Source organism: Oncorhynchus gorbuscha, linkage group LG11 (assembly GCF_021184085.1).
Source record: "Oncorhynchus gorbuscha isolate QuinsamMale2020 ecotype Even-year linkage group LG11, OgorEven_v1.0, whole genome shotgun sequence".
NCBI classification, from domain to species: domain Eukaryota; kingdom Metazoa; phylum Chordata; class Actinopteri; order Salmoniformes; family Salmonidae; genus Oncorhynchus; species Oncorhynchus gorbuscha.
This window is the reverse complement of record NC_060183.1, coordinates 54,749,539-54,772,096: the sequence shown is the minus strand read 5'-3', so window position 1 is coordinate 54,772,096 and position 22,558 is coordinate 54,749,539. Positions and strand designations below refer to the sequence as shown.

The window sequence follows — 22,558 nt, the reverse complement described above, 5'->3', positions numbered from 1 at the left end:
TTTCCGCATGCACTGGGGGAACTTAGTGGTATTCTGGCCAAAGCAATTGCTCTTGGAGCTCTGAAGCTGGTAGAATGTCAGTTGTGAGTGTCTATTGGTGGTGCATTTTGGTCTATGGTCTTGGTGCATTTCAATGGTTTTGGTGGATTTCAATGGCCTTGGGTGGATCATCATGGTGATGGTCAGTGTTGGCTTACGCTTTTGTTGTGTAAGAGGAGTGTGACGTCATTCCCAGAGAGAAAGGTCCAGGTCAACCCACAGCAAAGGATTCCTCATCATAGGAGTCAATCTAACAAACATGCATGCATGCACACACGCACACACACACACACACACACACACACACACACACACACACACACACACACACACACACACACACACACACACACGCACACACGCACACACGCACACGCACACGCACACACACACACACACACACACAGAGATTAGATAGGGGTGGTTGGAGAACAGTTTGGGGGTCACCCAGATCTTTTGACATGTTTTGAAGTCGGCGGAAGTGTTGTGGTTGACCCATGGTTTTTCTGCTGGAGTGTTTTGATTGACCCATGGTTAGTTTGCTGGATCGTCATGGTTCACTGGCTCCCAAGGCCTGTTTCCATAGACAGAGGGCTGACCTCCCACACTCAGCCCACTGCCCTTCCCCTGAAATGGGGCACGGAAGGGGGAGTAGAGGCCTCCCTGGCTCCCTATTCAAGGTTGGATGTATGAGAGGGTGAGGGGTGGGAGGTCATGCTAGTGGGGGTGAGTTATGAAGGGGTGAGCAGGGGGTGGGATGGAGATGAGAGGGAGAGAGCTGGAATGTTGGACTGGTTGGGGGTAAACCATGGAGTGGTTAGGGGTGGGCTGAGAGGAGGGTTAGTGGGTGTGATGGGGGGACCCTAGCCTTCTGAGACCCCCTGGCCCATAGGCTAATCCTCTCCCTGACCTGGGTCCTCTGGGTCCTCTGGGTCCTCTGGCCTGTCAGGGTCTCAAAACCTATTCAGCTCTGACGTGACGGGACCCCCCAGCCCGGGAGGGAGAGGGCAGCTGCCCTCTATGCTACCTTTTTCACTGGGACCCCTTCCCCCCGTTCTGGCCTTCTCCTTCACACTTTTATCCCCTATGTTCTCCTATGCTCTTACCCCTGTGGCCCCATGGCCCTGCTCCTCTCCTGTCAAGTCCACTGTTGCTCTAGCCCTGAGAAGACAACCTCTTCACCTCTACTCAGAGAACTCTGTTGTTTTCTCAGCTCTGACTGCTTGACTTGTAGGTTTTCTGTTTTCTTTTCGCCAGCAATACGAGATTGGGGATGTAGAATACACTTCCTAGGTATTTGTGAGAAATGGCTGTGTGCTCCAACGGTAATTGTTTTAGATCGCCTCCATGTGCGGATTATTTTTGGGGAGGTTTTTGGTTTTGTTTGTCACATATGCGTGCAAACATTACAGACTTTTTCCCTCCGTGGTCTAAGCCCATTTTGTCAAGAGTATAATACTGGGTATGGTTTTAAAGACTTTGTCTACTGAAAATAAAACATTCCACACCTCCCCCCTCCACCTAGTGGTTGAACATTGGGCCAGTAACCGAAAGGTTGCTCGATCGAATCCCTGAGCTGACAAGGTAAAAATGTAAAATCTGTCGATCTGCCCCTGAGCAAGGCAGTTAAACCATTGTACCCTGGGAGACGTGGATGTCGATTATGCCCCCCCCCCCTGCACCTCTCTGATTCATAGGGGTTGGGTTAAATGCGGAAGACAGATTTCAGTTGAAGGCATTCAGTTGTACAACTGACTTGGTATCCCCCTCTCCTCTTCACCTCTCTTCCTCCTCTTCTCCTCATAACACATTCTCTCTGTCTCCATGGCCCCCTCCACTCCCACAAAGCCCCACTGTGCTCTGCGCTCCCTCCACCATCCTCTGCCTGCTCTCTGTCCATGAGGAGCAGCATTAGCACTGAGCCTTGCATAAGCTCTCTAATATGAACCATAATGGTGAGTGGCAGACAGAGGAAGTGGAGGAGGCAACAGTGGGTCCCGGGATGTCTGGACGTCCCCCCCACAGAACAATTTTTCAAAGAATTGCAACCGGACTTCCCAAGGATAAAATTGGGCCAGGTCCAAAAAGTGGATTTGGAGGGATAGTTAAGGTGGAATGTTCGGGAAAGGGTTAAGTTTCTCTGTGGGAAGCAGACAAACCCATTTTACTGTAAAGTGCTAAATTGAAGTTTAAGGTCCATGCCGGTAAGATTCGAATGGTTGTTATGATAAAGAGGTTCCCTGTAGGGTTCCCACAATGAAGCTCCACAGGTATCTGCAGCCTCAGACTTGGCTCAAATATATACCGTATGTCAAATACTTTAAGGAACATCTATAGGGGATTTAAGGTAAAATTACTTAGCACTTTTTGTTTGACATCAATGGTTTCCATTGTTATTACTATCATTACTTATACTGTCTTTGCTAATATTCCTACTTTGGCACTGTCCATATGTTAGGTTTACTCTCCACTGTCTGATTTGGCAGAATGAGTGCACCACTCAGCAGTGAGTCATTGACGCTAGGCTAGACTCCAGTGGAGTTCCTCGCTAAGTGACGTGTCAACATCTGAACCATAGGAGTGATGGAACTTCCCGTACGTGTCATCAATGTGAGACAAACTGTTGGTTGACGGGGGTGTCTACCGTGTAGCTTGGTATTGTGCTGTATTGAGGTAATGTCTTATTCCTTATAATATAGCGGGAAAATATATTGGATCTTGTGATTCATGCATAGATAGAAGAGGCACTGCCGCCAACTCCTTGTGACTCTGTCTGAGGCTGTGCTAATATGAACATTGTCATTTGACATTGTAGAGTTGCAGGACATTGAGTTAGGCTCGTTGTACCAAAGAAAACAGCATAATGATGTAAGTCTGAGAGGTTTTACTGTGTAGCACTTGAATTTGTTGAAGACTTAATAGGCAGGAAACCTCACATGTATGGCAGCTGTTACCATGACAAAAGGTATATTGCTTTATTTATTGTATTAAGGTTTAATCTAAGCATTTCTTCAACAATCTTAGATTTTTCTGGCCTCTCATCTAGTATCTTTATGGCACAAACACGCACACACACACACAAACACACTTCCGCATGCAATCAGGTGGTGATATCAAAACACCTTTGAAAGGCATATTACTGTGCATTGTGCCAGACTCTAAGTCTGTGGTGAGATAAGGTCTCTATTCTCACAAGGGCCTTAGGGAAGAATGTCTGGATGAACTGCAATGGAAACCGCCATGACGAAATCTTATCACGCGACAACTTGTTGGCAGTAGAGCTAAAGACTTGCATGGAGAATAGTGGCATGGAGAATAGTGGCATGGAGAATAGTGGCATGGAGAACAGTAACATGGAGAATAGTAACATGGAGAATAGTGGCATGGAGAATAGTGGCATGGAGAACAGTAACATGGAGAATAGTGGCATGGAGAATAGTGGCATGGAGAACAGTAACATGGAGAATAGTGGCATGGAGAATAGTGGCATGGAGAACATTAACATGGAGAATAGTGGCATGGAGAACAGTAACATGGAGAATAGTGGCATGGAGAATAGTGGCATGGAGAACAGTAACATGGAGAATAGTGGCATGGGGAACAATAACATGGAGAATCAATAGAAGACAAAACAAGGAACAAACCAAAAAAGACAGGCTTTTGAAAAATTTACTATTTTTCATAAAATTGTACAGTTATCTTAGCTAGCTGAATTGCTAGCAGAATTGTTTACTTGTTGCTAAGCAGTTGCTAGGGACTCTCCTGGAAGAAGCTAGCTAGCTTACAAAGAATAACAACAAAAAATATCTAGTTAACAGAAGAAAGGAAGACAAAATAAGGACAAAAGAAGGACAGAAGAAAAAGGAAAAGAAAGAGGACAACAAAGTGAAACAGTCAGCACTTCTATTGCAACTTCGTATTTCGTCGTCCTAACGTAGTCTACACTGCTATCTGCAACCTATCTCCTGATTCTGCCTCCTCAACCCTCCTCTCCTCCCTTTCTGCATCCTTTGACTCTCTATGTCCCCTATCTTCCAGGCCGGCTCGGTCCTCCCCTCCCGCTCCGTGGCTTGACGACTCATTGCGAGCTCACAGAACAGGGCTCCGGGCAGCCGAGCGGAAATGGAGGAAAACTCGCCTCCCTGCGGACCTGGCATCCTTTCACTCCCTCCTCTCTACATTTTCCTCCTCTGTCTCTGCTGCTAAAGCCACTTTCTACCACTCTAAATTCCAAGCATCTGCCTCTAACCCTAGGAAGCTCTTTGCCACCTTCTCCTCCCTCCTGAATCCCCCCCCCTCCTCCCTCTCTGCAGATGACTTCGTCAACCATTTTGAAAAGAAGGTCGACGACATCCGATCCTCGTTTGCTAAGTCAAACGACACCGCTGGTTCTGCTCACACTGCCCTACCCTGTGCTCTGACCTCTTTCTCCCCTCTCTCTCCAGATGAAATCTTGCGTCTTGTGACGGCCGGCCGCCCAACAACCTGCCCGCTCGACCCTATCCCCTCCTCTCTTCTCCAGACCATTTCCGGAGACCTTCTCCCTTACCTCACCTCGCTCATCAACTTATCCCTGACCGCTGGCTACGTCCCTTCCGTCTTCAAGAGAGCGAGAGTTGCACCCCTTCTGAAAAAACCTACACTCGATCCCTCCGATGTTAACAACTACAGACCAGTATCCCTTCTTTCTTTTCTCTCCAAAACTCTTGAACGTGCCGTCCTTGGTCAGCTCTCCCGCTATCTCTCCCAGAATGACCTTCTTGATCCAAATCAGTCAGGTTTCAAGACTAGTCATTCAACTGAGACTGCTCTTCTCTGTATCACGGAGGCGCTCCGCACCGCTAAAGCTAACTCTCTCTCCTCTGCTCTCATCCTTCTAGACCTATCGGCTGCCTTCGATACTGTGAACCATCAGATCCTCCTCTCCACCCTCTCTGAGTTGGGCATCTCCGGCGCGGCCCACGCTTGGATTGCGTCCTACCTGACAGGTCGCTCCTACCAGGTGGCGTGGCGAGAATCTGTCTCCTCACCACGCGCTCTCACCACTGGTGTCCCCCAGGGCTCTGTTCTAGGCCCTCTCCTATTCTCGCTATACACCAAGTCACTTGGCTCTGTCATAACCTCACATGGTCTCTCCTATCATTGCTATGCAGACGACACACAATTAATCTTCTCCTTTCCCCCTTCTGATGACCAGGTGGTGAATCGCATCTCTGCATGTCTGGCAGACATATCAGTGTGGATGACGGATCACCACCTCAAGCTGAACTTCGGCAAGACGGAGCTGCTCTTCCTCCCGGGGAAGGACTGCCCGTTCCATGATCTCGCCATCACGGTTGACAACTCCATTGTGTCCTCCTCCCAGAGCGCTAAGAACCTTGGCGTGATCCTGGACAACACCCTGTCGTTCTCAACTAACATCAAGGCGGTGGCCCGTTCCTGTAGGTTCATGCTCTACAACATCCGCAGAGTACGACCCTGCCTCACACAGGAAGCGGCGCAGGTCCTAATGTGGTCCTTCTGTAGCTCAGTTGGTAGAGCATGGCGCTTGTAACGCCAGGGTTGTGGGTTCGATCCCCAGGACCACCCATACGTAGAATGTATGCACACATGACTGTAAGTCGCTTTGGATAAAAGCGTCTGCTAAATGGCATATATTATATTATATTATTATAATCCAGGCACTTGTCATCTCCCGTCTGGATTATTGCAACTCGCTGTTGGCTGGGCTCCCTGCCTGTGCCATTAAACCCCTACAACTCATCCAGAACGCCGCAGCCCGTCTAGTGTTCAACCTTCCCAAGTTCTCTCACGTCACCCCGCTCCTCCGCTCTCTCCACTGGCTTCCAGTTGAAGCTCGCATCCGCTACAAGACCATGGTGCTTGCCTACGGAGCTGTGAGGGGAACGGCACCTCAGTACCTTCAGGCTCTGATCAGGCCCTACACCCAAATAAGGGCACTGCGTTCATCCACCTCTGGCCTGCTCGCCTCCCTACCACTGAGGAAGTACAGTTCCCGCTCAGCCCAGTCAAAACTGTTCGCTGCTCTGGCTCCCCAATGGTGGAACAAACTCCCTCACGACGCCAGGACAGCGGAGTCAATCACCACCTTCCAGAGACACCTGAAACCCCACCTCTTTAAGGAATACTTAGGATTGGATAAAGTAATCCTTCTCACCCCCCCCCTTAAAATATTTAGATGCACTATTGTAAAGTGGCTGTTCCACTGGATGTCATAAGGTGAATGCACCAATTTGTAAGTCGCTTTGGATAAGAGCGTCTGCTAAATGACTTAAATGTAAATGTAATGTAAATGAGAATAGTGGTATGGAGAACAGTAACATGGAGAATAGTGGCATGGAGAACAGTAACATGGAGAACAGTAACATGGAGAATAGTGGCATGGAGAATAGTAACATGGAGAATAGTAACATGGAGAATAGTGGCATGGAGAATAGTGGCATGGAGAACAGTAACATGGAGAATAGTGGCATGGAGAATAGTGGCATGGACAATAGTAACATGGAGAATAGTGGCATGGATAATAGTAATATGGAGAATAGTGGCATGGAGAATAGTAACATGGAGAATAGTGGCATGGAGAATAGTAACATGGAGAATAGTGGCATGGATAATAGTAATATGGAGAATAGTGGCATGGAGAATAGTAACATGGAGAATAGTGGCATGGAGAATAGTAACATGGAGAATAGTGGCATGGAGAACAGTGGCATGGAGAATAGTGGCATGGAGAATAGTGGCATGGAGAATAGTAACATGGAGAATAGTGGCATGGAGCATAGTAACATGGAGAATAGTGGCATGGAGAATAGTGGCATGGAGAATAGAAACATGGAGAATAGTAACATGGAGAATAGTGGCATGGAGAATAGTAACATGGAGAATAGTGGCATGGAGAATAGTGGCATGGAGAACAGTAACATGGAGAATAGTAACATGGAGAATAGTGGCATGGAGAACAGTAACATGGAGAATAGTGGCATGGAGAACAGTAACATGGAGAATAGTGGCATGGAGAATAGTAACATGGAGAATAGTAACATGGAGAATAGTGGCATGGAGAACAGTGGCATGGAGAATAGTGGCATGGAGAATAGTGGCATGGAGAATAGTAACATGGAGAATAGTGGCATGGAGAATAGTAACATGGAGAATAGTGACATGGAGAATAGTGGCATGGAGAATAGTAACATGGAGAATAGTAACATGGAGAATAGTGGCATGGAGAATAGTGGCATGGAGAACAGTAACATGGAGAATAGTGGCATGGAGAACAGTAACATGGAGAATAGTGGCATGGAGAATAGTGGCATGCAGAATAGTGGCATGGAGAATAGTAACATGGAGAATAGTGGCATGGAGAACAGTAACATGGAGAATAGTGGCATGGAGAATAGTGGCATGGAGAACAGTAACATGGAAAACAGTAACATGGAGAATAGTGGCATGGAGAATAGTGGCATGGAGAACAGTAACATGGAGAATAGTGGCATGGAGAATAGTAACATGGAGAATAGTGGCATGGAGAATAGTGGCATGGAGAATAGTGGCATGGAGAACAGTAACATGGAGAATAGTGGCATGGAGAATAGTGGCATGGAGAACAGTAACATGGAGAATAGTGGCATGGAGAATAGTGGCATGGAGAATAGTGGCATGGAGAACAGTAACATGGAGAACAGTAACATGGAGAATAGTAACATGGAGAATAGTAACATGGAGAATAGTGGCATGGAGAATAGTGGCATGGAGAACAGTAACATGGAGAATAGTGGCAAAGAGAACAGTAACATGGAGAATAGTGGCATGGAGAACAGTGGCATGGAGAACAGTGGCATGGAGAATAGTAACATGGAGAATAGTGGCATGGAGAATAGTAATATGGAGAATTGTGGCATGGAGAATAGTGGCATGGAGAATAGTAACATGGAGAATAGTGGCATGGAGAATAGTGGCATGGAGAACAGGAACTAGGCTTATATTGTCCCAAGAATACACATCGAATGTTTACCAACACTGGAGCTCAGTGGATGACTACAGGCTGAAATTAATCAGATGTGTTGTGTCACAACAACCATTTGTGTTCATCTCTATTTGCAACGATGGTATATAATTAATCACAATACTTTTTTAGAAACAAAGATATACATTGTTCTGATTACCTCTAAACAAAATATAAAGGCCCCAATCTGTTGAAGTCTTGGTCCCGCAAGGTGGTTTAGTGAGCTCACAAAAGCTATTTTCAAGCCCCAGGTCTGTCTGGATGGATCCGTGGTCCAGAATAGTCTCTGTGTGACCGAGTATCAGCCCAAAGTAGAGGGGCTCCCAGGGCCATAAACCACATATCTATCACCTGAATGTGTGTATACACATACACACAAATGCCTGAACCACTTCCCATCAAGATATCAGTGCTCCAGATTGCCTTGAGTGATGTCAGAGTTTCCCCTTTCAACCTCTCTCCCCACTGTGTCATGACAAAGGTGCTGTTCTTATGTAGGTCCCCCCGGAGTATATTTCACATGCAAGTTATTGTCCCTGGTGGTCCCTGGTGGCCCCAGTGTCTGTTCAGCCTCTCTTGACACTATTTGAAAAGTATGTTTTATTTTCCCTTTACCTCCTTTTTTCCATTATCTACTGCATCCCAAAGTTTTTTTTCTCTCCGTCCTCTTCCTCCTCTTCCTCCTCCTCTTTCTTTTCCCTCCAAGACTGAGGAGCATTTGGAGATGGGAGGCTGAGAGTGGTGGCTGATCTTGGCAGAGGACATGAAGGAAGCCTGATGTGACCTGTTGCTCTGATATGAGACGCATAGTAAAAATCACCAGAGGTCTGCGACGTGGCTCTCCGAGCATCGAGAATAAGCCGTCTGCCTTTCTGTCTCGCTCTGTCATTCTCTCTCTCTCCCTCTCTTTTGCTCTGTCGTTCTCATCTTTTGTTTCCCAGCCAACCTTCCCGCCGTTCCAGCCGCTTGCCTCCTCCCGCATGGGGTCACGTACATCCGTCAGGCCCGAGCGAGGAATCACAGTGTGTGTATGTTTCTTGCCCTTGTCCCGTCCCGGGCCTGGCTTAGCCTATCACCCCCGGTGTTCTTTTTGTGACAGATTTGGAGGAAGGGGAGAGAGAGGGCCATGGTGCTTGTTGGCGGCGTCACTCATTCTGTCGCTCCCTCTGCTCGCTCATGTGTCCTCCAGGCTCATGTCTCCCACAGCTTTCCTTTTCCAGAGGCTTGAATAATTCAATTAAGACTAAAGGATATTTGAGAATGACCCCGGAGTTGCCTCGAAGCGGGCCAAGGCTGCGGAACACTGTGTAAAACAGAGCGGTAGGTCAGGTCAAACATCCCCTTTGATTGTTGATAATAATCCAGTCAAAACCCAGACCCTCAATCTCCTACACAGCACCGAAGAACATTTGTAGGCCATACCTGCCTTTGTGTGTGTGTGTGTGTGTGTGTGAGTGGGTGGGTGTGTTTCCATTCTATCTGGGGCAGGAAAGCCAATTGGAACCCCATGTTCTCTCTCCTGCTGTGGGGGAGTAGGAGAGTGACCGGGGCTTTGGGAAGAGAAGGCATGGAACACATTTCATACTGAAAACCACCACGGTAAAAAAGGCTTTCCTGCAGTAAATCTTTTGACACATTTCGAAGACACGGGCTGTGTGTTCGGTCGGTGTGCTCTGTGCTGTGCATATGTGCGTGCAAGAGTGCATGTGTGTATATCTGCGTCTGAGTGTGTATCTTTGTCTGCATTGCGCCTCTGTCTATGTGACTGTGTGTGCGTCTGTCTGCGCCTGTGCCTGCAATGAGCCTCCATCTGTGTGCGTGTCCGTGTGCATGTGTCTGCTTCCCTTCAAGTGTGTGTTTTATTGGATGTGAGCAACCCCATTCCCAGCAGTGTCCCGGTCAGAACAGAGCTAAATCCATGCATATAAAGGCAGCCCGGACCATTCATGTTCAGGGCTCATTTGAATGATTTGTTTTGCCACTTAATAAACGTGACTGCTTCCCTGGCCGTTAGTGCCGACACCTCCTAAGTCTGCCGATGGCGGCTGGAAGAGAAGGGGCGAGGAAGGGGAAGGCTCTGGCCTCGTGTGAACCCATCTGCGAGTGTGATGGATGCCACAGCCACTGCAGCGGCTCTGGAACACAGGGCCGCTACAGTGTGTGTGTGTGTGTGTGTGTGTGTGTGTGTGTGTGTGTGTGTGTGTGTGTGTGTGTGTGTGTGTGTGTGTGTGTGTGTGTGTGTGTGTGTGTGTGTGTGTGTGTGTGTGTGTGTGTGTGTGTTGTTTTGTTGTCGGGGAGTTGCCCGCAATCAACAGGCAAGGGCTTATGTTTCCCAGAGGGGGATAGACGTAAATGCTAATAATGAGGGAATTGTGTGTGTTTTTGTTTAACTATCCTTGTGGATACCAGAAGTCCTCACAAGGATAGTAAAACAAGGAACCATTTTTGGTCCACATGAGGAAAAATATAATTTTAGGGTTAGCGGTTAGGGTTACAATTAGGATTAGGGTTTAGGGGTTAGGTATAGTTTTAGGTTTGGGGTTAAGGTTAGGCTTAGGGTTCAGGTTAGCATTCATTTTAGGGTTAGGATTTTGGATGGGAATCAATTCTTTGGTCCCACAAGGATAGCAATACAAACTGTGTGTGTGTGTGCAAACGCGCCCATGTGCGTGTTCTTTAAATATCTGGCACGGTATGGAGTAGGTTGTAATACTGTGTTTTTCTGTTAGTGAGTGATCGAGAGCACGTGTGTGCATGCATGTGTGTTTTTGTGAGTATGTATGCTTTTGTGTTTGTGTGAGCATGTGTGTGTGTGCGTGTGTGTGTGTGTGTGTGTGTGTGTGTGTGTGTGTGTGTGTGTGTGTGTGTGTGTGTGTGTGTGTGTGTGTGTGTGTGTGTGTGTGTGTGTGTGTGTGTGTGTGTGTGTGTGTGTGTGTGTGTGTGTGTGTGAGCTCAGAGGTGTGAGTAATACCAAAGAAATTCAGAAATGAATTGGACTTGATGGTCTATGTGGTTCTATTAACTGGCATTCTATAACATCTTCCCTGTTATTCTGTCTCCAGGAAATTCCTCTCCAAACATGAACCAGCAACTCTCATGATGATAACTGACCATTAAATAAAACACAATCAAAACCAAGGCCAACCACATGCATACAGTATATCTCCTGATTCCCTTGACACATTCACTGAAGGGTGTCCAATCAAAAACTCATCTTTTGACCAATGGGTAAAATGATATGTTAGTTGTGTAGATAATCATCTAAGAAAAGCAATGGTTCAAACCGCATGTCTCATAATCCGTTGAAAAACCAGTTGGAGTGTCTACCCTTGTAGGATGGCCAGGATTAGGGTGACTAAATCAACGGAGGCCAGAGAAATATAGTTGTCAAAAATCTGGAAAATAGCAAGGCGTCAGCTAGGCTGGAAGCTGTGTGAGAATTAAGGCTTACTGTTGAACTTGTCATCTTTCTTCTCAAATCCGGAAGACATAAAACTATATAGAGGCAAGATGGATATCGATTTTGAGACATGATATTTTCATATTTTACTATACCCTATTCACCCTATTCACCCTATTCACCCTATTCACCCTATTCACCCTATTCACCCTATTCACCCTATTCATATTAATGCCAAGTTCCTGTTATTTTTTGATGAATTCTCACAAAAACAAACTTTTCTCTGAATAGTCAATGGAGCACCGAGCGTACAGCAAGCTTTATATTTTCAAAACCTTGTGTCATGCTAATTTTGCTATTTGCAACCCTTGGAAACAACTTGGACGACGACGACCACAAAACGAGAAAGTTTCAGCAAGAAAGCTGCACCGCTTTGTCAACAGAGCCCGGTGCTATTATGGAGTGCATTATGTTACGAAATCAGACTTTTTGGATACCATGTTAATGATACGTTAGAGAAAGACCCCACTGAACAATTCAGAACATGAGAATCATATTTGTCTTGGTAAAATGTATTTTATAACATGAGGAAGTGAAATGCCATCACCACTGGGCAGAGTGGGTGGACACCCTGTTTATTGTGTCGTAGGCTACAGTGTTGAGATATCATGCTGGCTCGGACCGCAGAGAGCACACTGATGCGGAGCTATGCAGCTGGATGTTTTTTTAACTCCCATCTTGTTTTTGGCCTGCGCGGGCCATATTGTATTACACCCAATGAAAGCGGTGCTGAAGCCCCTCGCCAGATGTTTATTTGTGTCCAAGTGTCATCGGAGTGGGGCGGAAGGAGAGGTGTACAGCTGAGTATACTGTGGCCCGTGGCTGTTCCCTCACCTCTATACCTAAACAGACACAGATGCACAAAAGGCATACATGTGTGAGTGTCACACACACACACACACACACACACACACACACACACACACACACACACACACACACACACACACACACACACACACACACACACACACACACACACACACACACACACACACACACACACACACACACACACACACACACACACACACACACACACACACACATAAACAGACCCACACACATTCTGCGGTCACAGCGACCAGCACGCCTTGACTTTTTGTTCGAATGTGAACTCACTTTGTCTGTCTTTGTGGAGCGGCTCCATAGATATATCACTTACAGAACAACATAGTAGGAGGGGGAAAGGCAGGAACCCATACAGCCTGTAGGGACAGAGGTGCGTGAATACTGTGCCATTTTCCTGAATATCCTGCAATAGAAACCTACTATAACAGTCATACATACCCACCCTCACCCTGCTCATTAATCAATCAAATTGATTTATAAAGCGCTTTTAACATCAGTCGATGTCACAAAGTGCTGTACAGTAACCCAGCCTAAAACCCCAACAGCAAGTAATGCAGATGTGGAAGCACGGTGGCTAGGAAAACCTCCCTAGAAAGGCCAGAACCTTGGAAGAAACCTAGAGAGGAACAAGGCTCTTCTGGCTGTGCCTGGTGGAGATTATAACAGAACATGGCCAAGATGTTCAAACATTCATAGATGACCAGCAGGGTCAGATAATAATAATCACAGTGGTTTTAGAGGGTGCAACAGGACAGCACCTCAGGAGTAAATGTCAGTTGGCTTTTCATAGCCGATCATTCAGAGTTAGAGACAGCAGGTGCAGTAGCGAGAGAGTCCAAAACAGCAGGTCCGGGACAAGGTAGCATGTTCAGTGAACAGGTCAGGGTTGCATAGCCGCAGGCAGAACAGTTGAAACTGGAGCAGCAGCATGACCAGGTGGACTGGGGACAGCAAGGAGTCATCAGGACAGGTAGTCCTTGTGCATGGTGCTAGGGCTCAGGTCCTCCAAGAGAAGAGAGCGAGAAAGAGAGAGAGAATTAGTGGGAGCATAATTAAATTCACACAAGACACCAGATGAGACAGATATATATAACAGATATAACAGACTGACCCTAGCCCCCCAACACATAAACTATTGCAGCATAAATACTGGACGCTGAGTCAGGAGCGGGTGGGAGACACTGTGGCCCTGTCCGACAATACCCCCGGACAGGGTCAAACAGGCAAGATATAACCCCACCCACTTTGCCAAAGCACAGCCCCCACACCACTAGAGGGATATATTCAACCACCAACCTAGTACCTTGAGACAAGGCTGAGTATAGCCCAAGAAGGTCTCACCCACGGCACAAACCAGAGGGGGGCTCCAACCCGGACAGAAAGATCACATCAGTGACTCAACCTACTCAAGTGACGCATGGAAGAGCACCAGTAAACCAGTGACTTAGTCCCCGTAATAGGGTTAGAGGCAGAGAATCCCAGTGGATAGAGGGGAACCGACCAAGCAGAGACTGCAAGGGCGGTTCGTTGCCCCAGTGCCTCTCCGTTCACCTTCACACCCCTGGGCCAGACTACACTCAATCATAGGACCTACTGAAGAGATGAGTTTTCAATAAAGACTTAAAGGTCGAGACCAAATCCTAAGGACAGTAAGGAGGCCTGCATCTTGTGACCGCTGCGTATGTGTAGGTATGTACGGCAGGACCAAATCGGAAAGATAGGTAGGAGCAAGCCCATGTAATGCCTTGTAGGTTAGCAGTAAAACCTTGAAATCAGCCCTAGCCTTAACAGGAAGCCAGTATAGAGAGCCTATAACTGGAGTAAAATGATCAAATTTTTTGGTTCTAGTGAAGATTCTAGCAGCTGTGTTTAGTACTAACTGGAGTTTATTTAGTGCTTTATCCGTGTAGCCAGAAAGTAGAGCATTGCAGCAGTCTAATCTAGAAGTGACAAGAGCATGGATGAACTTATCTACATCATTATTGGGCAGAAAGTTTCTGATTTTTGCAATGTTATGAAGATGGAAAAAATCTGTCCTTGAAACAGTCTTGATATGTTCGTCAAAAGAGAGATCAGGGTCCAAAGTAACGCAGAGGTCCTTCATAGTTTTATTTGAGATGACTGTACAACCATCAAGATTAATTGTCAGATCCAACAGAAGACCTCTTTGTTTCTTGGGACCTAGAACAAGCATCTCTGTTTTGTCCGAGTTTAAAAGTAGAACGTTTGCAGCCATCCACTTCCTTATGTCTGAAACACAGGCTTCCACAGAGGGCGAATTTGGGGCTTCACCATGTTTCATCGAAATGTACAGCTGTGTATTGTCAGCATAGCAGTAAAAGTTAACATTATGTTTCCGAATGACATCACCAAGAGATAAAATATATAGTAAAAACAATAGTGGATCTAAAACTGAACCTTGAGGAACACCGAAATGTACAGTTGATTTGTCAGAAGACAAACCATCCACAGAGACAAACTGATATCTTTCCGACAGATAAGATCTAAACCAGGCCAGAACTTGTCCGTGTAGACCAATTTGGGTTTTAAATCTCTCCAAAAGAATGTGATGATCGATGGTATCAAAAGCAGCCCTAAGGTCTAGGAGCACGAGGACAGATGCAGAGCCTTGGTCTGATGCCATTAAAATATAATTTACCACCTTCACGAGTGCAGTCTCAGTGCATTGATCGTGCAGAGCCTTTATGGACCTCTCTTTGTAGGTTACTGGAATTTGTTCTTATAGGACTGAACTCAAACTGATGCGTAAAACACAAATTTTGTCAATGGGACGTTTGTGGAAAATCAAGTTCCACACACAGATCTTAAGTTAGGATTCATCCTTAAATGCTCTTGGTATTTCTAGGGCCAATAGTCTTGGCCACTCTATCACCACTCTAGGTCAGTGGGCTGAAGGTCTATTCTCTGTGTATGTTTGTAGAGATGTGGTGTCAGCTAAAGGCTTATTCTCTGTGTGTGTTTGTAGAGATGTGGTGTCAGCTAAAGGCTTATTCTCTGTGTGTGTTTGTAGAGATGTGGTGCCAGCTTAAGGCTTATTCTCTGTGTGTGTTTGTAGAGATGTGGTGTCAGCTAAAGGCTTATTCTGTGTGTCTTTGTAGAGATGTGGTGTCAGCTAAAGGCTTATTCTCTGTGTGTGTTTGTAGAAATGTGGTGCCAGCTAAAGGCTTATTCTGTGTGTGTTTGTAGAGATGTGGTGTCAGCTAAAGGCTTATTCTCTGTGTGTGTTTGTTATCGATGTGGTGCCAGCTAAAGGCTTATTCTCTGTGTGTTTGTAGAGATGTGGTGTCAGCTAAAGGCTTATTCTCTGTGTGTGTTTCTAGAGATGTGTTGTCAGCTAAAGGCTTATTCTCTCTGTGTGTTTGTTATCGATGTGGTGCCAGCTAAAGGCTTATTCTCTGTGTGTTTGTAGAGATGTGGTGTCAGCTAAAGGCTTATTCTCTGTGTGTGTTTGTAGAGATGTGGTGTCAGCTTAAGGCTTATTCTCTGTGTGTGTTTGTTATCGACGTGGTGCCAGCTAAAGGCTTATTTTCTGTGTGTTTTTAGAGATGTGGTGTCAGCTCAAGGCTTATTCACTGTGTGTGTTTGTTATCGATGTGGTGCCAGCTAAAGGCTTATTCTCTGTGTGTTTGTAGAGATGTGGTGTCAGCTAAAGGCTTATTCTCTGTGTGTGTTTGTAGAGATGTGGTGTCAGCTAAAGGCTTATTCTCTGTGTGTGTTTGTAGAGATGTGGTGTCAGCTAAAGGCTTATTCTCTGTGTGTGTTTGTAGAGATGTGGTGTCAGCTAAAGGCTTATTCTCTGTGTGTGTTTGTTATCGATGTGGTGCCAGCTAAAGGTTTATTCTCTGTTTGTGTTTGTAGAGATGTGGTGCCAGCTAAAGGTTTATTCTCTGTGTGTGTTTGTAGAGATGTGGTGCCAGCTAAAGGTTCATTCTCTGTGTGTGTTTGTAGAGATGTGGTGCCAGCTAAAGGTTTATTCTCTGTGTGTGTTTGTAGAGATGTGGTGCCAGCTAAAGGCTTATTCTCTGTGTGTGTTTGTAGAGATGTGGTGTCAGCTAAAGGCTTATTCTCTGTGTGTGTTTGTTATCGATGTGGTGCCAGCTAAAGGTTTATTCTCTGTTTGTGTTTGTAGAGATGTGGTGCCAGCTAAAGGTTTATTCTCTGTGTGTGTTTGTAGAGATGTGGTGCCAGCTAAAGGTTCATTCTCTGTGTGTGTTTGTAGAGATGTGGTGCCAGCTAAAGGTTTATTCTCTGTGTGTGTTTGTAGAGATGTGGTGCCAGCTAAAGGTTCATTCTCTGTGTGTGTTTGTAGAGATGTGGTGCCAGCTAAAGGTTTATTCTCTGTGTGTGTTTGTAGAGATGTGGTGTCAGCGAAAGAGTTATTCTCTGTGTGTTTGTAGAGATGTGGTGTCAGCTAAAGGCTTATTCACTGTGTGTGTTTGTTATCGATGTGGTGCCAGCTAAAGGCTTATTCTCTGTGTGTTTGTAGAGATGTGGTGTCAGCTAAAGGCTTATTCTCTGTGTGTGTTTGTAGAGATGTGGTGTCAGCTTAAGGCTTATTCTCTGTGTGTGTTTGTTATCGACGTGGTGCCAGCTAAAGGCTTATTCTCTGTGTGTGTTTGTAGAGATGTGGTGTCAGCTAAAGGCTTATTCTCTGTGTGTGTTTGTAGAGATGTGGTGTCAGCTAAATGCTTATTCTCTGTGTGTGTTTGTAAAGATGTGGTGCCAGCTAAAGGTTTATTCTCTGTGTGTGTTTGTAGAGATGTGGTGTCAGCGAAAGAGTTATTCTCTGTGTGTTTGTAGAGATGTGGTGTCAGCTAAAGGTTTATTCTCTGTGTGTGTTTGTAGAGATGTGGTGTCAGCTAAAGTCTTATTCTCTGTGTGTGCTTGTAGAGATGTGGTGTCAGCTAAAGGTTTATTCTCTGTGTGTGTTTGTAGAGATGTGGTGCCAGCTAAAGGCTTATTCTCTGTGTGTGTTTGTAGAGATGTGGTGCCAGCTAAATGTTTACTCTCTGTGTGTGTTTGTAGAGATGTGGTGCCAGCTAAAGGTTGCTCCCCTGTATGTGTGTGTGTGTGTGTGTGTGTGTGTGTGTGTGTGTGTGTGTGTGTGTGTGTGTGTGTGTGTGTGTGTGTGTGTGTGTGTGTGTGTGTGTGTGTGTGTGTGTGTGTGTGTGTGTGTGTGTGTGTGTGTGTGTGTGCGCTTGGATGTGTTTCCGTTTTATCTGGGGCAGGACAGCTAAAGTTTTCATCTGTGTGTGTCTTTAGGGATGTGGTACCAAGCAGTGTGTACACCTACCAGGTCCAAACCATCTCAGCCCGCAGTGAGAGTGAACCCTCCCCACCCCTCACCCACCAGCTTGGGGCACCATACTGTGGAGATGGACGCATCCAGAGGTAACGTGTGTGTGTGTGTTTGCATGTCTGCGTGCTTGCGTGTGATTGTTCTCCCAGTAACAGTCTCCTGTCTGTCTGTCTGTCTGTCTGTCTGTCTGTCTGTCTGTCTGTCTGTCTGTCTGTCTGTCTGTCTGTCTGTCTGTCTGTCTGTCTGTCTGTCTGTCTGTCTGTCTGTCTGTCTGTCTGTCTGTCTGTCTGTCTGTCTGTCTGTCTGTCTGTCTGTCTGTCTGTCTGTCTGTCTGTCTGTCTGTCTGTCTGTCTGTCTGTCTGTCTGTCTGTCTGTCTGTCTGTCTGTCTGTCTGTCTGTCTGTCTGTCTGTCTGTCTGTCTGTCTGTCTGTCTGTCTGTGTCTCTGTCTCTGTCTCTGTCTCTGTCTCTGTCTCTGTCTCTGTCTCTGTCTCTGTCTCTGTCTCTGTCTCTGTCTCTGTCTCTGTCTCTGTCTCTGTCTCTCTCAGGGCCCAGGGAGAGGAGTGTGATGATATGAACTCCATGAATGGAGACGGCTGCTCCAGCCAGTGTAAGAAGGAGCCCTTCTTCAACTGTGTCGGTACGTCCTCCTCAGCACCATCAAAATTTTAACCATTGTAGTTATTTGTCCCTAGTTAACATATTAGTTATACGGTATGTCACTTATGGTGACATATTTTCTTAATGTCACGGACACACAACCAATCGAATATGAATAACCGTTATTTAACACAGTGGCTGGTTCTATGACTCAAAATGAATAATGTCCATAGCTGACACATTATGCATGCTTCAAAAGGTGATTCATTGGTAAGACACAGAAGAATACAATTTCCATCCCCATTGAGATCTCTATGAGGGCGGAACTACACAGCCACATTTTACTTTACATTCCAATTTGACGATTTCATTGGTCCCTTGAACTTAGCAAGTTTATTTTAATTGGCCAGCTGTTACGGTAGTTCCTGTGCCTCTTATCGGTAGGAGGATGCTCCAGTGTGTGTGGTTGAGAGGCGTATGAGTTGTGGGTAGATGTGAGTAACATGCTAGTCACTCGCTGGCTCTGTGAGTGACAGCGGCGAGGCATTCGCTAGTTTCACATCTGTGTCTGGGACTTGTCCAAAGGGCTTGATGCGTTTCTCATAAGAGCAGATGCCATTGTGTATCATGGGCATGTTGATGTCTCGCTGAGAGTTTGGGAAGGATTGTCCTGTGAAGAGAGAATTAACAACTTCACTCAGTGGATTGGATCCTCTGGCGTTCTCGCCAGTCACTGTTTGGTCAATAGATGGATGATTTCCTGTCCTCCTTCGAGTGAATATTTTTCTCTTCCTCTCCTGTTTTTTCATACAATAAAAAGTCCCATTGTGTCATAGCTGATCTCGCCTCGTCGAGTGATGTGCATGCATGCACATGTTTGCATGAGCGTTTATGTGTGTGTCTCACAACTCCCGTGAGAGCACGGCAGCGTCGTTTTCCGTTGACCGCAGCGCTTTGGGATATGTGTGTGACATATTCCTAGTTTTTGTGTGGAAATCGGACACTATAATGAAGGGACCTTCTGTCTGTCGGTCTGCCTGTTGAACGAGCGGCTAACACAGAGCATGGTGCAGCCTGACGTGCTCTCAGGCTAGGGAGAAGGGACAGATACTGTACACATACTGTTGCCATAAGGGAATAAATTAAATGTGTATAGGCTGAGGAGGTAAGTTGACTGGGTTCCCTTGTTGAATAGAGTCATCGTACAGCTTCACAGAACAGCTCTCGTTCTCTATGGCCTTCGCCTCTTTATCTATCTATTCCCAACGTTATTCAGCCTCCTTCTACCTCCTTGTTTTCCTCTGTAACCCTTGCTTTCTTCTCCTCTCTCTTCTGGTTCATCAATTTTATCATTGTTTCCCTCCTGAACTCAATCACCTCTTCTCTCAGTCTCTCAGTCTCTCCTTTTCTTTCTCTCTCTCTCTTTTTCACTCTCAGTTTCTTTCTCGCTCTTCCTCTCACACCTTTTCTCTCTCTGCATCTCACTCTCCATCCGTTTGGAGTGGCAGGAGTGCATTCTATATGCCCCCTCTGCAGCCTCTCGTTTCAACATCGTCAGAGCAGAGTACAGCACTAAGCGGAGCAGAGCTGGGGAGGGCTGGAAATTCGAGGAGGCCCAGCCAACTTGGCACAGAATGCCGCCTTCCCCTTAACTGGAACCCCGACACTGAGAGCACACGCACAACCCAGCCTCCACTAGCCCAGCTCCAACCCCAACTCCAGCCCCTGCCCCAGCCCCTTTCCTAGCCCCAACTCCAGCCCCAACTCCAGCCCCAGCCCCAGCTCCAGCCCCAGCTCCAGCCCCAACTCCAGGCCCAGCTCCATCCCCAGCCCCAGCTCCAGCCCCAGCTCCAACCCCAGCCCCAGCTCCAGCTCCAGCCCCAACTCCAGCCCCAGCTCCAGCCCCAGTTCCAGCACCAACTCCAGCTCCAGCCCCAACTCCAGCCCCAGCTCCAGCCCCAGCCCCAGCTCCAGCCCCAGCTCCAGCCCCAACTCCAGCCCCAGCTCCTTCCCCAACTCCAGACCCAGACCCAGCTCCAGCCCCAGCTCCAGCCCCAGCTCCAGCCCTAGCCCCAGCTCCAGCCCCAACTCCAGCCCCAGCTCCAGCCCTAGCCCCAGCTCCAGCCCCAGCTCCAGCCCTAGCCCCAGCTCCAGCCCCAACTCCGGGTGGGATGTCTGGAAAAGCCATACTGGTGTATCCTCCTGCCTGGTCTCGCTCTCTCAACTCTCCCTCTCGCCCCCTCCTCTCTCTCTAAATAAAACAGAAACGATCCTAATCTGTCAAGTTCATCAGATAGTGTTACGCTCCTGGAGGCCCTACTCTTTCCCAGCCTTCCCCTGCAGGAGAGGGCACCCCTTGAGTGTTACTTTATTTATGCAGACATCCCATTTCTGTCAACTGAAACGAAAACAATGATGGGAGACAAGCAAGGGAAAGCTGGAACTGCTGAGAGGGCAGAGAGGGCAGACATGTTTACACTCTGTGAGAGGGGAGGGGGAGGAGGTGAGAAGAGAAGGAGGGGAGAAAGATGGATTTTAAAATACTCCCACTGTTGATACATTGTACTCTTAGAGAGAAACTGATGTTATGGTGTGCAGCAATGGAGTTGCATCTTGTGGGACGTGTTTGCCACTCACTGTTGGTCAGTATCTGAGAGAACTGTCTCTGTGTTACCCAAGATGCCTTGTGTGCTTGAGGAAAAATATCCCTTCGATAATGGACTCGTCCACTTACCAGTCCTCAAAGCACACACTCTAACAAATATATATATATATATATATATATATATTCCATTTAGCAGATGCTTTTATTCAAAGCGACTTCAAGTCATGCATGCATACATTTACGTATGGGTGGCCAAGGGAATCGAACCCACAACCCTGGCAGTGTAAGCACCATGCTCCACTAACTAAGCAACAGAGGACTACACGGTCAAACATTAAACGTGTGATAAATGTACCTGTTTCTCAACTTTGCAACGTGGGGTTCTTCCTTGTGACACAGCTGGCCAATCAAAAGAGTTTTAAAACCACAAATAGATCGAAAGTTCTGAAAAATGTCTAGAGTGTAAAATACCGACCATGCTAAAAGGCCTTATTTAAACAAATAAAAGCTGTTTTATCCTAAACAGATAGCATCTCTAGCTTCCTCTATCCCCATGTCGAATGTTCTCTACCAAATAGTTTTCGGACCTCATGAATAAAGCAGGAATAATTGTTGAGGTGTGGTACAGTAGTGAGTGTGGCCTAAACATCCAACACAAGACAAGACCTAAACATCCAACACAAGACAAGACAATAAACCAAGACAAGATCAACTATTAGCAAATGCAGTTGATAGCTAAAGTGCAATGGATAAGCTATGATATATATATATATATTGGGTAATCTGGACCCAGTTCAACAAGGTCATTGACATCAACACTAACAGTTTTGAAACCGTTTTCAAGTTCATTCACAAACACACATTAACCTCCACACAATCCAAACGGTTTAAGAGCGAACATTAAGATTGAATCTCTTCACTCTTCTCTCTTCTCTCCCTCCCTCCAGAGGAGCCCAGTATGTGTTACTTCTACGACGGTGACGGAGTGTGTGAGGACTTTGAGCGGGAGACCAGCGTGAGGGACTGTGGCCTGTATACCCCCAGTGGCTTCTTGGACCAGTGGGCCACAGCCGTGCACGTGTCCCACCAGGAGAGTCTCTACTGCCCTGGCGAGGTGGCTGCCGGCTATCCTGCTGTCACTAAGGTACTTCCTACAAATTATTACAAAAAATGTTTACCCCTTTTTCATGGTATCCAATTGGTAGTTACAGTCTTGTCCCATCCCTTACGGACTTGGGAGAGGTGTGCGTCCTCTAAAACACAACCCAGCCACACTGCTCACCTAACCCGGAAGCTAGCCGCACCAATGTGTTAGAGGAAACACTGTGAACCTGGCAACCATGTAAGCGTGCACTGCACCCGGCCTGCCAAAGGAGTCACTAGTGTGAGATGGGACAAGGACATCCTTGCCAACCAAACGCTCCCCTAACTCGGACAACACTGGGCCAATTGTACACCGCCCCATGGGTCTCCCAGTTGCGGCCGGCTGCAACAGAGCCTGGACTTGAACCCAAGAACTCTAGTGGCACAGCTAGCACTGCAATGCAGTGCCTTAAACTACTGCACCACTTTGGAGGCCCAGGTACTTCCTTAATGTACATCCTTAATCTACGCCACACCACATTATAGGTAGTGTTCAATAGGGCACTCAACAGAAAACA

General features: G+C 46.7%; 1 protein-coding gene across 2 annotated transcripts in view; it reads left to right on the top strand.

Annotated features, from left to right (window-relative positions):
- LOC124048944 (pappalysin-1-like) overlaps positions 1-22,558 on the top strand; it is a 125,660-nt gene that overhangs the window by 33,251 nt on the left and 69,851 nt on the right. For both annotated transcript variants that reach the window (XM_046370133.1, XM_046370132.1), the window contains exons 9-11: positions 17,658-17,786; positions 18,241-18,332; positions 21,845-22,041. In XM_046370133.1, coding sequence (XP_046226089.1) covers positions 17,658-17,786; positions 18,241-18,332; positions 21,845-22,041 — 418 coding nt within the window. The remainder of the gene's footprint in view (positions 1-17,657; positions 17,787-18,240; positions 18,333-21,844; positions 22,042-22,558) is intronic.